General features: G+C 41.4%; 1 protein-coding gene across 1 annotated transcript; it reads left to right on the forward strand.

The window, feature by feature from the left end:
• Positions 1-8,858: 8,858 nt before the first annotated feature.
• Positions 8,859-15,386, forward strand: aoc2 (amine oxidase copper containing 2). Its single transcript, XM_080723808.1, has 5 exons — positions 8,859-10,484; positions 11,589-11,707; positions 12,194-12,360; positions 12,502-12,634; positions 13,022-15,386. Exons 1-5 carry the CDS (start codon positions 8,921-8,923, stop codon positions 13,304-13,306), a joined length of 2,268 nt encoding a protein of 755 aa, XP_080579934.1. The 5' UTR covers positions 8,859-8,920; the 3' UTR covers positions 13,307-15,386.
• Positions 15,387-15,877: the final 491 nt, after the last annotated feature.

Genomic DNA, 15,877 nt, shown 5'->3' on the forward strand with positions numbered 1-15,877 from the left:
ACACTACAGTACTCTTTTTCTTTTTCTTACTTCTCTGTAACTTGTAACCTTAACTGCTGTGTTGCCTCTGGGCAACTGAATTTCCCACGTGGGATAATAAAGGTATCTATCTATCTATCTATCTATCTATCTATCTATCTATCTATCCATCTGACCTGGCGGAGACGTGTCAGGTAACAACCTTGCGATGTCCAACCCTTGTGCTTCTTTGTCAAAGCATACACTCTCTAGCTGTCTGGAGCCCAGTGTTGTTGCAAATGGGCCAAAGCAACACTGATATGAAGGATTGTTGTGGAACGAATAGGTAGTACTAAACTCTGGCTGAACTCTGGTTACCATAACAGCGCCCCTTTAAGCCTATATTTTGGTCTAGCTGAAGACATCCTGGAACTCAAAGGATATGAACTATATTGCCAATGAACATTGATCAGATTCACATGTCAAGATATCAACATGCCGAAGACACCATGCCCTCATCCTGTCATCTATTATTGTTATAACAATAGTCATATTTGTGTAAACACCCATGAGATAAGAACACTTTATAAAACTCTTGCCTTCTTTAATTAGTCAGAAGGAACCATGCATCTTTAATCTGTAACCTCTGTCCAGTTCCTTTGAATACAATGGCTGTCTGAGTCTTATTTCTTGTTTTCTTGTCAGATATTCATATCTAACTGGTCTGAGAGGAATTGTTTGCACAAAACAAAGACGTAGGACTGCTTCCTTGAAATCTGATCCTGTTCCTCTCTGTGCAACAAAAAGTACAAAAACAAAAGGATTTCCCAAAATAGTCCATGGACAGGGACTACCTCACACATCCAGGCGATTAGAGAGACTTTCCTGTAACTGGGACGTCAACGGTTCAAATTCCGCACCAATATGTGTTTAGCAACCGAGGTGAATTGTGTGTTTCAAGTCCTTGAGAAAGTCATTGAATGCTCTGCACCCATTCTCAAGTCACACAACTGCAGACAGTGTACGGTAAATGACTGCAAGTGTATAAACAGACAGTGTTGCACATTGACTGGGAGGCTAGAGGAATCTACATCAGTGATTAGAACGACTTAATAAAGAGCAAAGCTCTTGGCCAAAAGCAAATCATTCACATATCCTGCTCAGACTTAACTAATGGGCCATGAGGCTTTAAATTGCTTATTTAATCGTGTTTTTTATCGAACGGCCTCACGATAAAATAAAATCTGCAATGGGTAATAACTTATTGATTACCATTAATGTTCAAATTTCTCACTGCACTGAATATTTTATACTCAATTTACAATTCAGGCATTTATGAAACTGATTTGATCTTATTTTTCCTTCAGTTTTATGTAACTCAGTTTACTTTGTTATAGATACTAGCCCTTACCCGTTCAAATATATGAGCTCCAAAATGATGTGCAGTGTGTGGGTTATGGGATGTGCACTGTGCATACAGTATATGAGGGATGGAAAGTAACTTTAACTGGTGCTTGCATGATAATATGTAGGAGCATCAATGTAAGAAATACCCGTTTCGTTTAATGGCTACCCCCCTCCCCCCCCCCCAGACCGCCCGCCCGCCTGCCTGCACACCCCCCCCCCCCCCCTGTGTGTGTGTGTGTGTGTGTGTGTGTGTGTGTGGGTTTGTGTGTGATTGTGCATGGCCTGAACAACAGCGCCCCTCCCTTAACATGTGTGGTCACAAAAGGTACTGTAGGCTAAATAGATATAGATACACCATAAAAATGCTAATATACAGCATACGATTTGTGAAAGTGACAAACGGGCTTCACAGTTATGTCAGGTGTGTTCATATGGTAATGGTGATGCGATTTCAGATCAATTGCTCCAGCCACTGAGGAGAAACGCGGTTTCAGACACTCACTCAGACATCTCCAAAATTATAGTATAGATATTGTATTCTTAGTATTCTTATAGTTAGGAAGAATAAGAAGAATAGAATAGAATAGAATAGAATAGAATAGAATAGAATAGAATAGGAGTAAACAAGCAGCATTCAGAATACATATTGTACATCTAATAGGCCGGTTTACAGCGTAGACAAGGGTCCCAGAGACAAAAGATCATTTCAAACGGGGGTCCGTGGCCTAGCACATTTCAAACTGGAGGTCCTTGTGAAAAGAAGACTTCCGCATACCCAGTTCCTATAGATGAATCTTTGAAAGATTAGACCCACACACATCACTGCCACTTGCAAGTTCAAGAGAACAATATAATAGAGCAACGTTCCAATCGTACTGAGCAGTGATGGCTGAGTGGTTAGTGTCCATACCTAGGACTCCGGAGGCCCCAGAGATCGCAGGTATGATTCCCCGCTCCAGCTATCATTGCTCCCCTCACGCTCCTTGTGGGCATGCAGCACTAGGTTCAGCTGGGTTAAGGTGATAAAAAAGCAGCTGGGTTGAGCTGCGATATCTGATATCCCTCGCGGGAGGAGTAGATTACTATTATTAGTCGTGGACCACTCTCCCAGCCAAACCATTAGAACAGTTGGACAGCACTGACAATAGACCTCCAGGTCAGCCATAGCGTGTGACTCCCAGTTTAGCTTGGTAGTCAGCCAGAGAGCGGGGCATGGATAGAGGCCTCTACTACCACTTAAACCCTCTAGTACAGTAGTCCACTGTTTCACAAACAGTGGGTCGGGACCCATTCGTGGTTCACAGACCAATTTGTATGGGTCACGACTCGAGTGAAAATGAAATCTCCTTTCCCCCTAAATTCATATATATTTCAAAAAGATCTATATTTTCATTCAAAAAATAAAAAATCATTATGTTTGTTTGTCATCACTATTGACAAACAAACATTTTCATGAATAAAAAAATAATAATAATTAAGAAAGGAAAATAGCCGATCTACAAGCTCGCAACGCGTGTGCTTGTAGATCTGCTATTTTCACTAGTTTGGATCCCGGGCAAATGTCTAATCTCTCTTTTGGGTCTCGACCTGAAAGGTTTGGGAACTCACTAAAACGGACTTGAGTTACAAATGTATTTGTACTGTATGTTAAAAAATCACACCCGTGTGAAGTGGAGCTGTGTGTGTGTGTGTGTGTGTGTGTGTGTGTGTGTGTGTGTGTGTGTGTGTGTGTGTGTGTGTGTGTGTGTGTGTGTGTGTAGATCATGTGTACCGATTTTTGTGACATTTGAAGAAAATATGTAGGAAAAGGAGCAAAAAGTGTGTTTTGGAGAAAATTCAAGATGGCGGAAAATCTATCCTGGCGCAAATGGGCGTGGCCTATATGGGGAGATGCGTCTTGACCCAGGAATCCAGGGAAAAAAGAATTTTAATTTTCCGATCTACGGTTCAAGAGTTACGGGGCAAAACGTAAAGTGGGCCGTTATAGCGCCACCATGAGGCCGAGTGATGTAATTATTTTTCGATTCATTCTTAAAATCATTATGAATCTCCTCTCCGAGGTTTGAAACTGTAGCTCCTATGGTTTACGAGAGAAAAATACTTGAAAGTGATTTCTTGCATTGTCCCATTATAAGTCAATGGGGACAATTAAGCGTCGTTTTTTGCCGATTACGTCGGCATGGTAAGGCGGATCGGAACGAAAGGTAATAGAACACCATTCCCGGCCGAGCCGCACATTTTGATGTATATATTGCGCGAGTGGCGTAAATGGTGCGGCACTAGTTACGCGCCGAAGTCAGGCTACATACACACAGACAGACAGACACACACACAGACACACAGACCCACACAGCCACGTATAGGGAGCTGCACACAGCTCCAAAAATAGCAGATCTACAAGCTGCTTGTGTTCCCAATACCCATTACACCAAAATTACACAATTCTATACCATATCATGCAAAATATGGTTACACAAAATGATAATTATCTGAAGAGGAGACTTTCTATTATATTTTCCCAGTGCAGTTGAATGATAAACTCAATGTAACATCTTATTTCTTCATCATTTGTAATATATAGACAGAGAACCGAAAGCAGGAATAGTGAGTGAGATGAAATTAGATACAGGTCATGAGAACAAAACCATCATGTTGTGATTAATTTGGTCTACAGTTCTGATAGCCTATCTATCTATAATAATACAGTTCTACTTCTGATAGGCCTATCTGATTTCTGATTTCCTGTTAAACTGACTGAGTGCAGTTACTTGTGGGATAAATATAAACTAAAAACCCTTTGTGATTTGTGTAGAATCCTTTGTTGTTTATACGGTTTATTTTCTTTTTGAAAGCTTTTCTAAGCTACAAGGTCAGACATACATGTTTCTATCAATAAAGGGGATTTTATGTGCTATCTTTATTGAGTACATTTACGAATTCATTGAGATGAGTAAATCTGTGTAGGATTCTTTAATTTGTTTAAATTATTATTGTTATTATGAAATAAAATACTTGTTTTCCAAAACCATTGTGAAAAAACAAGGCTTATTTTCCAATTGCCTACTTTGTGCTATGAATAAAAAAAAATGAAGAATTAATAAAAGTAATAAGGCCTATTAATACATTTAGTTATTTTATTTATCTCCCATGTGCCTGTACATAAACACATGCATGTACAACTTAGTAAGCAGACCACAAAGAAGAAGAAACTATAATTACCATTGTTTTTATTTCCACAGCATGTGATGTTTAATTGTTTATCCATCTGGGTGGTCCAGTATAGTTAGGAAGACTGTTACATAATAGTCTCAACCACTTATCTTATGTTATCTGACAATGTGTTGCGATGCGACACATTGTGAGCTTGTAGATCTGCTTTTTTCAAAAGATTTTTAAATTTTTAATTTGAAAAGTTGAAATGGAACATTCTGCATAATTAATACTTTCTACTTTTGGTACTTTGAGTACATTTTGATACCAATACTTTGTACTTTTAGTCAAGTACATTTTTAATTCACCACATTGCAGTATTGATACTTTTACTTAAGTAAAACACGCAAGTACCTTTTCCACCACTGCATTCCATGCGGTGGTGGAATTCCACAGGGGCCCAGCATGTCTCTGCTCCTCATCCCTTCATATCATACTACTGTCCTACCTCTCTTTGCCTCTACCCCCTCTCTCTCTCTCTCTCTCTTTCTCTCCATCTCAGCAGAGGAGAACACACCATAACAGTTTGTTGATGAGAAGTAGCAGGTCGATGGAAGAGCCTGTGGAGGAGCGAAGATAGAAATGTTATTCTATATGCTGGCAGAAAAATAATGTTTCTTTAAAAGGCTATTATGGTTTGTTTCACGAAGAACAGCCACAGCTATTTTCAGAAAACTCTAAGTTTAAGCTATAGAACAGGGGTTCTCAAAAATAGCAGCTAGACAAGCTCACAGCATGTCACTTCCAGCCGTGCTGCGAGCTTGTACCTGTTTTGTGTTTGAAAAATCTTGAATATTTAAGACAAATCTTCACTTCTGGAGGTCCCTGGCACAAAACCATTTCAGATGGCTGCACAATCATTTTGGGGTTCCTTGACACGAAAAGGTTTGAGAACTACAGTACTGCTGTAGAAGGCATTTATTCGTAGAATCGGCCTCAGGTCTTAATGGGTAAAAGAAAAGTTATTTTATTTCAACCATATATCCTGTATGATTCCATGTTGTTCTGCTCCTACTGTCAACTGTTTCATGATGGGTTGTCTCTAGTCTTGTGTAACCTACCAGACGATCAGACAGCTCTGACTATACTGATGTGTCTGGTGACATCTAACTTCAATGAATTCAAGGTACAAGAGTACATACAGTACAAGGACATAAAGTTGGGAGATCTCTCTCTCCTCCTCATGTCTTATACAAGCAGCTGGCCATGAGGATGTCACTGCAGTCAACCCAGAACCTCTGGAATGTATGGAGTGACTGAGGTCAACGTAAACAGCCATTTATAAAGTTTAAGTGAGACCAGACATGTGTGACGTGTGTGTGTGTGTGTGTGTGTGTGTGTGTGTGTGTGTGTGCATGCGTGCGTGCGTGCGTGTGTGCGTGTGTGCATGTGCACGCGTGTGTGCATGCGTGTGCGTGTGCATTCGTGCATGCGTGTGTGCGTGCATCAGCAGAACTTCTGTCCAACCAAGGATCTGTAAACACAAATATCCAGGTCCTGGTTGCTGTGTACGCGTGTGGTGTGTATATTGGACACAACAATACTGGAGAATTAACAGCCCTCTTCTACCTCTCAACTCACTTGCAAATATTTACGCCAGCCAACCAGATCGGCTATAGTATCAGGTCACCTTACATCAGCAAGCAATAGAAGAGACTTTGTCAACTCCAAGAAAAAAGATAATCTGCGATAACACAGGGAGAGAGAGGTATATTGTTACTGTTGGCATACATTTAATAGTAGGTTTATAGTAAATGGGTGTACTGTATACCACAGTTAACCAATTCTCTTTGGCTTTATTATTGTCTTATTGCGTTCAGTGTGAGCCCTCACTCAGACACACACGCAGCACACTCACACGCGCACACAATGACACAAGGGGATCATATATAGTGGCTTGGCCAACACACAAGATGGGCACAAATTGCAACTGTATACAAAGCAAAAGGAACTAAAACAAAATCCCCCATGACATGGTAGCACAATGGCCCCCTATTCTGGGGCGAACATCCAACGACAATAATAGATCTACAGTACAAGCTCACATCGTATCACATAACTTGTTGTGAGCTTCTAGATCAGCTATTTTCCCCTCAGATATACAAGGAACCTCCTCATCCCCATACAAGACAGAAACAAATGATTAATATAACAAACAATAGCATGTGTAACCAACCCTACAATGTTAACATGTTGTGCCCTTAATATAAACAATATAAGTTTAATATCAGCTATTCCAAATGAAGCAGTGTGATTGTGTAGGTGTGGTTGACTGAAAAGTAAATGAACCTGTCACAGGCTAATGGGGTGGGGTGGGAGTGAATGAATTGTGAATGCACACACACCAAAAAATGTCTATGTAGGTAGTGCACATGAGCATGGATGCTTACTTTTTACTCAATAATTACTAATTAATCAATAATTTACTGCTATTAAGCTCTGCACAAAGAGCCTACTTTTTTAATCTACTTTCATCCAGATGTTATTGTAGGCCTACTTTGTCTCCTTTTACAGGCTGTTCGTAAACGGCAGGGGAATATGTGAGATGTACACTCGATTAAGAAGTGTTTGTTCCCTACTAGGTCTGGCAAAACCTCCCATGGCTACTCGCTTTACATCAAAACCTCACAGAGAGAATGCTGGCCCTACGCCTGAACTGGGGAAAGGAAAAAAGATACTCCCAACGGCGAACAATTAAGGACACAGTGGGCTACGGCAACCCAATCAAGATAACGATTGTTTTCCCTGCAACCTCACATAACTAGAGAAAAAACACCCTCTCCGTCCATTGTTGTTCTGGACCTGTGTGTTTAGTGAGTGTGAGAGACTGCCTATGAATGAGAAGGAAATGGAGTGAGAGATTTGTGTCACCTTTAGGTCAAATGGTTACTATTTGTGGACCCCAACTTCGCTCAGATTAGTGTTTCACACAATAAAGCCCTGAGTTAGAAAAAGTGATCCTTATTGTGGGCCTGCAATGTTTGGAAATCAGTCATTATAGAGGTGAAAGGAATCTGTAGTGTCTGTAAGTTGATGAAATCTGTAAGTTGGTGGATAGATATTGAAGTTATTGCACAGACAACTTGTTGGAGTGTAGAATATAGTTTTGTGTTTGCAATCGGACGCATGCAGCGTTCATGATTCGAGGCATATTTTACCTGCAAACTTTAGATGCCAATGTAGCCAATCAGGATGTTTGCCCCTTTCTTACAGTTGACAATTTGGCCAATTTGATATTAAAAAGGTCTTGTAGCCTAATTAAATTGTAACTTTACAAAATGTGCAGATACCCTGTATATATTTATAATGTATGTTGTCTTTACTGTTGAGTGAGAAATCAACATTGCACTTTAAGCTTATCCTTTAGGGATCCCCTGGGTTTTGGGTACCCCTGCTCTATATATACAGGTGTCAGCCTGACAGCAACACTATGCAGATGCAGAGCTCTCTCTCTCTCTCTCTCTCTCTATCTCTCTCTCTCACACACACACACACGCACACGCACACAAACACGCACGCACGCACGCACGCACGCACGCACGCACGCACGCACGCACGCACGCACGCACGCACACACACACACACACACACACACACACACACACACACACACACACACACACACACACACTGTCAGTCTAAAAAAACATTGTACAGTGATAGTAGTGATAGACCACAGGACCACAGGAGGAAAGCTGAAGCTGATAGATCACATAGAGTTATGGTTTGTTGTATAAACACTGCAGACCCCCAATATTTCTGCTTGTAGCTTCGCCACTGAACACTGGACTCGTTTGACTGCTGCCTTCTTGAAAACTAAAGACACCTATTCTCTCAGGCTTATGGCAAATTGTTGTTTGTTGTTTTGTTGGTTGTGTGTTAGTGTTTTGTTTGCTGGCTGTTCATTGTTTTTTATGTAAAGGGTCCTTCCTTGGGTTCATGAAAGAAAGGCGCTATATAAATTCAAGCTATATGATTATTATGATATAATAAATAAATATTGTCCGGTATGAGTAATTTCTTACACTTCCAGAATAGGATTTGTCTGTGTAGTCTATAGGCCTACACTTGTGTTTTGTCAGATTATTTATTTGATAGGAAAAAAAACATGCATGATTGATTGTCATGTTTGTTTTTCTGCTGATAGCTCAGCTGATTTCAAATACTGGGAAAGAATGTATTTCTGAGGGGCGTTGAGAGGGGCAGGGTGTTTAATGGATGTGGAGACTTTGGGGTGGGTCTCTTAAGTTCCCAAATCATTTTGACCACTGGCTTGTGGCCTGGGCGCATCTCTCGCACACCCTCTCCTCTCTTCTGTGCGTAGCGTGGAACGGTAGCTCAGGGGATGAATTCTTTACTGAAATGGGTGCTCATTCTCTTCGTCCTCTTCTCTGTGATTCTCAATATAGTCCTGATCTGCATCAGCTCAGGCAAGGTTCCCAAATGCTTCGGCCAGTCGCACCTCCCGCAGGGGAAACACGACGAGCGTAGCCGGGTCTTCGCCGACCTCACCCGGGAGGAGTACTTGCAAGTCCGGGACTATATGCTCAGTAAGAAAGACCTGGATATAACCAACCGTCCGCTTGCAAAACCCTCGGATAACTTTTTGTTCCTGATAGACCTATCTCTGCCAAAGAAGGCCGAGACGCTGCGCTACTTGGACGTTAAAAACAGCCCCAAGCCGAAGAGAGAGGCGACCGCAGTAGTTTTCCACGGCTCAAAGGGTCTCATTAAGGAGTATGTGGTGGGACCTCTTCCCAACCCGACCTCCTGCAGAGATGTCACTATGGAGAGGTACAACGTCACCGATATGCCCATCTCCGCGCGCACGGTCACAATCGGGGAATACGCGCAGCTGTTCGTCTTTATGGAGATCCAGGTGTTTTCAAAGCTTGGTAAACTTTTAAAGGAAAGCTTCGACGTGGACCAGAACAAGAAGCTGAGTCCATTTGAGGGGATGCCCCGCGGGGTGCAATCGGGAGACAGGAAAACGTGGGTCTCTTTCTTCAGAGATATGAGCGGGATGTACATTCACCCGGTTGGATTGGAAGTGCAGGTTAACCATCAGAGTGTCAATGTGTCCCACTGGAGCGTGGAGAGGGTGATGTATAACGGCAAATACTTCGATTCGATAGAGGATCTAAAACGACAGTATGACAATGGCACGGTGGAGAAAATCACTTACATGGAAACGCGCAACAATTACGCATCGCTGAAGCCGCGCCAGAAACCCCTGCAGCTGAGTCCCCAGCAGCTTTACGCAGAGGGGAAACGCTTCAGCGTCAAGCACAACCACGTTCTCTACCTCGACTGGAGCTTCGCCTTCGGCCTGAGCTCCCTCACCGGCATGAGGGTGTTTGACGTGCGCTTCAAGGGCGAGAGGATCGTGTACGAGCTGAGCGTGCAGGAGGCCATGTCGGTGTATGGTTCGCTGACACCCGGCATGATGATGACCAAGTTTCTGGACTCGAGCATCGGAATTGGCCGCTTTGCGCACGAACTCGTCCGCGGGGTGGATTGCCCCTACTCGGCTACATACATCGACACGTACCGCTACATCGACATCCACGAACCCGTGAAGTTCAAGAACTCCATCTGCGTCTTCGAGCACAACATTGGCCAGCCTCTCCGCAGGCACTTCTCTGATTTTTTCCACAACAGCTACGGAGGCATGGTGAACAGCGCCTTGGTGTTCAGGACCATCACAGCCATCGGTAACTATGACTACATGTGGGATTTCATCTTCTACCAGAGTGGCTCTGTGGAGGCCAAGGTGCACGCCACCGGCTACATCTCCTCTTCCTACATGGTGAAAGGCAGCCATAAATATGGACACCAGGTGGCGAAGAATGTCCTGGGGAACATCCATACCCACTTCATTAACTTCAAAGTGGACCTGGATGTGTTAGGTGAGTAATAATAATAATGCATTATAACGCACTGTACATTCTTGCGAATCTCAAAGTGCTGTAGGGTTAAAAGCATGGCATAAAAACACCATTATAGGCAACCAGAACCAACCAATTACATGGGACCCAACTTGTAACTAAAGGGTCAAATTAAAAACAGGGCAAAGACAAAAAACAAATATCCAAATACCGGTAATAGCAATACAAAATAAAAATAAAACTTTAGCAGTTTTATATGTATCTATATATATATATATATATATATATATATATATATATATATATATACCCTGTATATACACACACACACACACACACACACACACACACACACACACACACACACACACACACACACACACAGTTCAGTTGCAATGCACATATTATGCTTAAGCTGTTTACATAAAGAGATACTGTGAAGTTGAATTGCACCTACTGTTTACTGTACATAAATGTATACTGTGAAGTTGAATATACTAACCTGTTGCACATAGAACATACTATGAAGATGTTTACAAAAAAGTTAAGTACAGTAGCAACTACTGGTAATGTATATTTGAGGTTGCTCTTTTATTTTTCTCTTTGCTCTTTTGCCTTTTGCAGTCTTTCTTTTCTCAAATCTTTCTACGTCTTATTATTATCCTCTTAGATAATTTTTGTTTTGTTCTGTTGTTTGCTGTTATTATATTGTTTGCTGTTATTCCACTGCATTGTCCGAAGGATGCCAAACAAAACCAATTTTTACTCTTACTGTATGTACCATGTACAAAAGATAAAGTAACTGTACAAAAAGTACAACCTTGAACCTTGAACCTTGAACGACTCTCTGACCAATCATGTGCCTGTCACTGTGAGCATCCTTGCTGTGGAAGGAACTCAAGTACTCAACATTTCGAACATATTCGTCCACAACCAAATCACAGTGGGAAAACTCAAACTTTGATGGTTCACAGAATAGATCGAATGGGAGGGCCATTCAATGTTTACCCAGTCGATTATGCTCAATTCCAACACATTATATAAATCTACATATATGCACCACAGTTAACTTTTATGTGTACATAAATAACAGAGGCATTTTTGTGTTTGGTGTTATCTCTTCAGGAGTGAAGAATGTGTTCCAGACCAAAGACATGCAGTATGTCAACACGTCTCTGCCCTGGATGCCTGAACGCTATGCCATGGTGCCACAGCTGGTAGAGCAACAGATCAACACAGAACAGGTCACTGTTAATGCAAATATATATTATTTTCCCACAGTAATGCTTCATTAGAATGGGAAATACAGGCAAAGTAGGTTAATTTCAATGACTGTGCTGGTTCTTAATTGTTTTAGAAATTGTATACTTGTAACTTGTATAATATATTGATTATTCTTAATGAAATGTCTTCTTCATGGACGAGTAGCCTAAATGACACAGCTCAAACATTTTAGTAGAAAGAGCTTGCATACGTACTGTGTTGAGTTATTTGAAGCATGGTGCATGGTCTGGCCACTAGCTACTGTAAATGTGTCCAATAGCACAAGATTATGTTGTGTGGCTATTCCATTTTGGAACATTTAATGCAGCACACTCACGTCTATATATTTGTGATGGCCAGGTATTAGTGGCACTTACACAATACCACACTGTGACAAATACCCCAATTCTGACAATATAAGGTTAAAAAGGATTTGACCCAGTTCCTGACCTTGACTCACTTCATAGGAAGCAGCCCTACGTTACGGCACCAAGACCCCTCGCTACCTCCACATTGCCAGCAACCAGACCAACCGCTGGGGACACAATCGCTCCTATCGGCTTCAAGTGTTCAGCTTCACCGGGGACCACCTGCCAGAGAGCCAGCCTGAGGAGAGGTCTATGTCCTGGGCTAGGTGAGAGGACAGGTCCCCTGCTATAGGTCCAAAGCTCATGGTGGCATATAATCAATCGGAAATGTAAATCTATCTCAAATTGACATGCTTGTATTGTGTGTCATAGTGTATGCACTTTATTTCTTTATTTCTTCTCTTCAGGTATAAGGTAGCCATCACTAAACATAAGGACTTGGAGCAGACCAGCAGCAGTCTTTACAGTCAGAACAACATGTGGACACCAGCTGTGGACTTCAGCAAGTACATCGAAGACAATGAAAATATCAACAACGAGGTCAGTTTGTGTGTGTGTGTGTGTGTGTGTGTGTGTGTGCGTGCGTGCGTGCACAGAGCTAATCTTGCCAACCGCTGGAACGACCAAACTTATCTCAAGTGTTATTCTTTTTTAGCTTAATTTAACGTGAATGTTATAATGGAAGTCAAAAGATGGGGTGGGGAGTGTCATAGATCACTGACAGCAGAGACTGGCCACATGACGTATGATGTCTGTCATCAACATATTAGATTTGATTCATTGGCCTATATTGGCAGCTTGCAGAACAAATTTGGCAATGATCAGGAGAGTGGTTTGCGAGATTATCCATGGACAGACATAACCCCACCTCTTGTTGGAAATGATTCAACATGATCTTGGTATTTGTTTTGCATGTTCATTTCTCAGGACCTGGTTGCCTGGGTAACCACTGGCTTCCTCCACATCCCACATGCTGAGGACATCCCCAACACGGTAACCGTGGGCAACGGGGGTGGGGTTATCCTCCGCCCCCACAACTACTTTGATGAGGACCCGTCCATCCATTCTCCTGATTCGGTGTACGTGGGACCCGGGACCGAGCAGAGCTGTGACAATAACAGGATGGCATGCCTTGCCAAAGAGACCTGCAGCCCCGTGCTTGAACCCTTCACCTATGATGGCTTTGATGGAGCCATGAAGTTTGAGGAGTGATTCTCCTTTGTTTTGTCAAATAGAATATTTGTATATTTCGTGTATCCCAAACACTGGCTTGGGAGCTATTGTTGGGTAATTTTTTCACTAACATCAACATTATTTTCCAAAGAATTTCAGAATTTCAGAAACAAAATAATAATAATAATAATAATTCTACATAAAAGTAAAAAGAGCAGATCTACATGCTCACAACGTGTAATTTTGCTGCGCGTTGTGAGCTTGTAGATCAGCTCATTTCATTCACTATAGTGCTTTTGTCACACCAAATGTAAAAGTTTGTAAACCAATGAATTAGACCTGTTAGTGTGTTGGACTGGTTTCTTAATAACACATGTGATTGATTTAGCTTTACTATGTGGATTTTTACATTAGACCTGGGACAGTATTACACACTCAGGACAACATATGTTTTGGTAAATCTGGGAGATTCAGATTATTGTGACATCATGACATCTGATCCATAAAAAAAATACAATAAATTTTACTTAAAAAACAAGTCACACCTAAATTCCAAATTTGTTTTTAATATTACAAATAAGGTTTGTAACGAGACAGCAATGGCGTTGTTGACTCACTGAGAGAACACTTATGTACTATAAATATTTTGTTAATGTTTTTAGCTTTGGCTAATGTTAATACAAACGTAAAGAGGGTGGAAATCTTTCCATCTTCTTTACTTTGTCTACTCCTCAAGGAAAGAAGCACTGAGCAGAGTTATTGCTTGTTTTGGTCCAATCTCCCATGAGAACGCCTCCCTATGAAGTTTGTGAACGCTCTGGGAAAGGTCAAACAGCCAAAAACAAGATGTCCTGTACACTTACAGTACATTTCAGCTGGACATTGCAGAAGTACATACAGATATTCAGACTATATGTTTTGTTAACAACCCATCATTTTTCGACTTTCGAGGATATTGTACAATTATCAATTATCAAATGGTGGTCCGTGACTCAAATGCTGAATAAATAATGGACCTTGGTATGAAAAGGGTTGAAAACCACTGACATTTAGCGATGGATAACTAATAGTTTTATGTATATATTTTGGGGGGCTTTACTTTCTTTATTTGGATTTCACAGTGAGGAGTGAAAGGAAACAGGGTGAGAGAGACGGAGCAGCAAAGGTCGTCATGCTTTGGAATTTAACCTGTGACTGGCTGTCAGGCTGCATTAGACTGAACCACTCAGCAAACCCAGCCCCCAATCGTTTTTTTTATGATTTGTTTATTTTTCTACAAAATGTTAGAAAAGGGGATTTTGTACCGGTATGCGTGTGTGTTCTCTCTAAATAAAAGAAGAAATTGATTGTTGCAGAAAGAGGTTCAGCTGCTTGGTCTGGTCTGTTAACAAAAGAAAAACTGTAAAGAAAAAAGAAAAAAAAGAAACAAAAAAAGACGTGTATTGTGTATTCATATGAATTTTCACACGGAGACACAAATGCTTGATGATTAAGGGATCATGTGCAATTTATGCATTGATATTTGGATGGATTACTAAGGCAGTGTTTCCACACACACACACACACACACACACACACACACACACACACACACACACACACATACACACACGTGTAAAAGTCCTGTTACTCCCCATTGTGTGTCCAGGAAGTACGAAATTGAAACCACATCAGAGAGAGCCAAGCGCGTGCGCGCACTTGCCTCTCACACACGCACGCACACACTTTCTCTGTATGCTTCATGGGAACGGAACAAGAGGAAGTGGTCCTGCTGCTTTCTAAGTTGTGTGCTCATATAGATACACGTTTCCATGTAAGCTTGTGTATGCATTTATAAATGAGTCATCTACAAACACATACGTGTATACGTGTATACGCGTGTGTGTGTGTGTGTGTGTGTGTGTGTGTGTGTGTGTGTGTGTGTGTGTGTGTGTGTGTGTGTGTGTGTGTGTGTGTGTGTGTGTGTGTGTGTGTGTGTGTGTGTGTGTGTGTGTGTGAGTGAGTGAGTGAGTGTAGATGACTCCCTGACCAGCTGGACCGACTCACAGATGGCTCCCTGTTTAAACGGAAAACATACTGTCCATGTCTTTGTCCTGCCAGGAGATAAGCTTTCAATGAATGATGGCCAAGAATGTAATATGTGTTAAATACATAAATAAATAAATAAAGGTGTTAACACTGTGCAACCTTTACAAACTGTGGATAAAACATACAGGTTTGAGGTTTCACAGAAACTCAGCATTGCACACGCACGCACACACACACAAAAGTGTCAAGTGTCAAATAGTGAAATTGTAGGTTTTAACTTTCCTGGAATTCTAGAGGGTGGAGTTTATCACAACTTGCCAGCAATACAAGAAAATAAATCTACTTTTAATAGCAAGTGTACTGTAGGCTTAGGTTTGCTGTAAAACATGAAGATCACATAATATGCAGCCTCGCAGCTCTGATATTCAGGGTCTCGCATGTCAGCTTGAAAGTGGTGTAAGGAAAAATGGTGGGTGTAGTGAATCCTTTACTTAGTGTATTACCATTACATGAGATTTGAAGCACCATATTATTTAGCACAGCTTGAAATATTGCATTCTTGTGATTGTAGATAAGAGCAAT

Source organism: Nannobrachium achirus (assembly GCF_963921795.1).
Source record: "Nannobrachium achirus genome assembly, chromosome: 4".
In the NCBI taxonomy this organism is placed as follows: Eukaryota; Metazoa; Chordata; class Actinopteri; order Myctophiformes; family Myctophidae; genus Nannobrachium; species Nannobrachium achirus.

What these genes read in the sequence shown, in the direction of transcription:
- aoc2 (XM_080723808.1), top strand. Translation starts at nt 8,921, where the DNA reads ATGAATTCTTTACTGAAATGGGTGCTCATTCTCTTCGTCCTCTTCTCT. An exon ending in AACAGATCAACACAGAACAG is followed by an intron (nt 11,708 to 12,193) that starts GTCACTGTTAAT and finishes CTCACTTCATAG; the next exon opens with GAAGCAGCCCTACGTTACGG. An exon ending in AGGTCTATGTCCTGGGCTAG is followed by an intron (nt 12,361 to 12,501) that starts GTGAGAGGACAG and finishes TCTTCTCTTCAG; the next exon opens with GTATAAGGTAGCCATCACTA.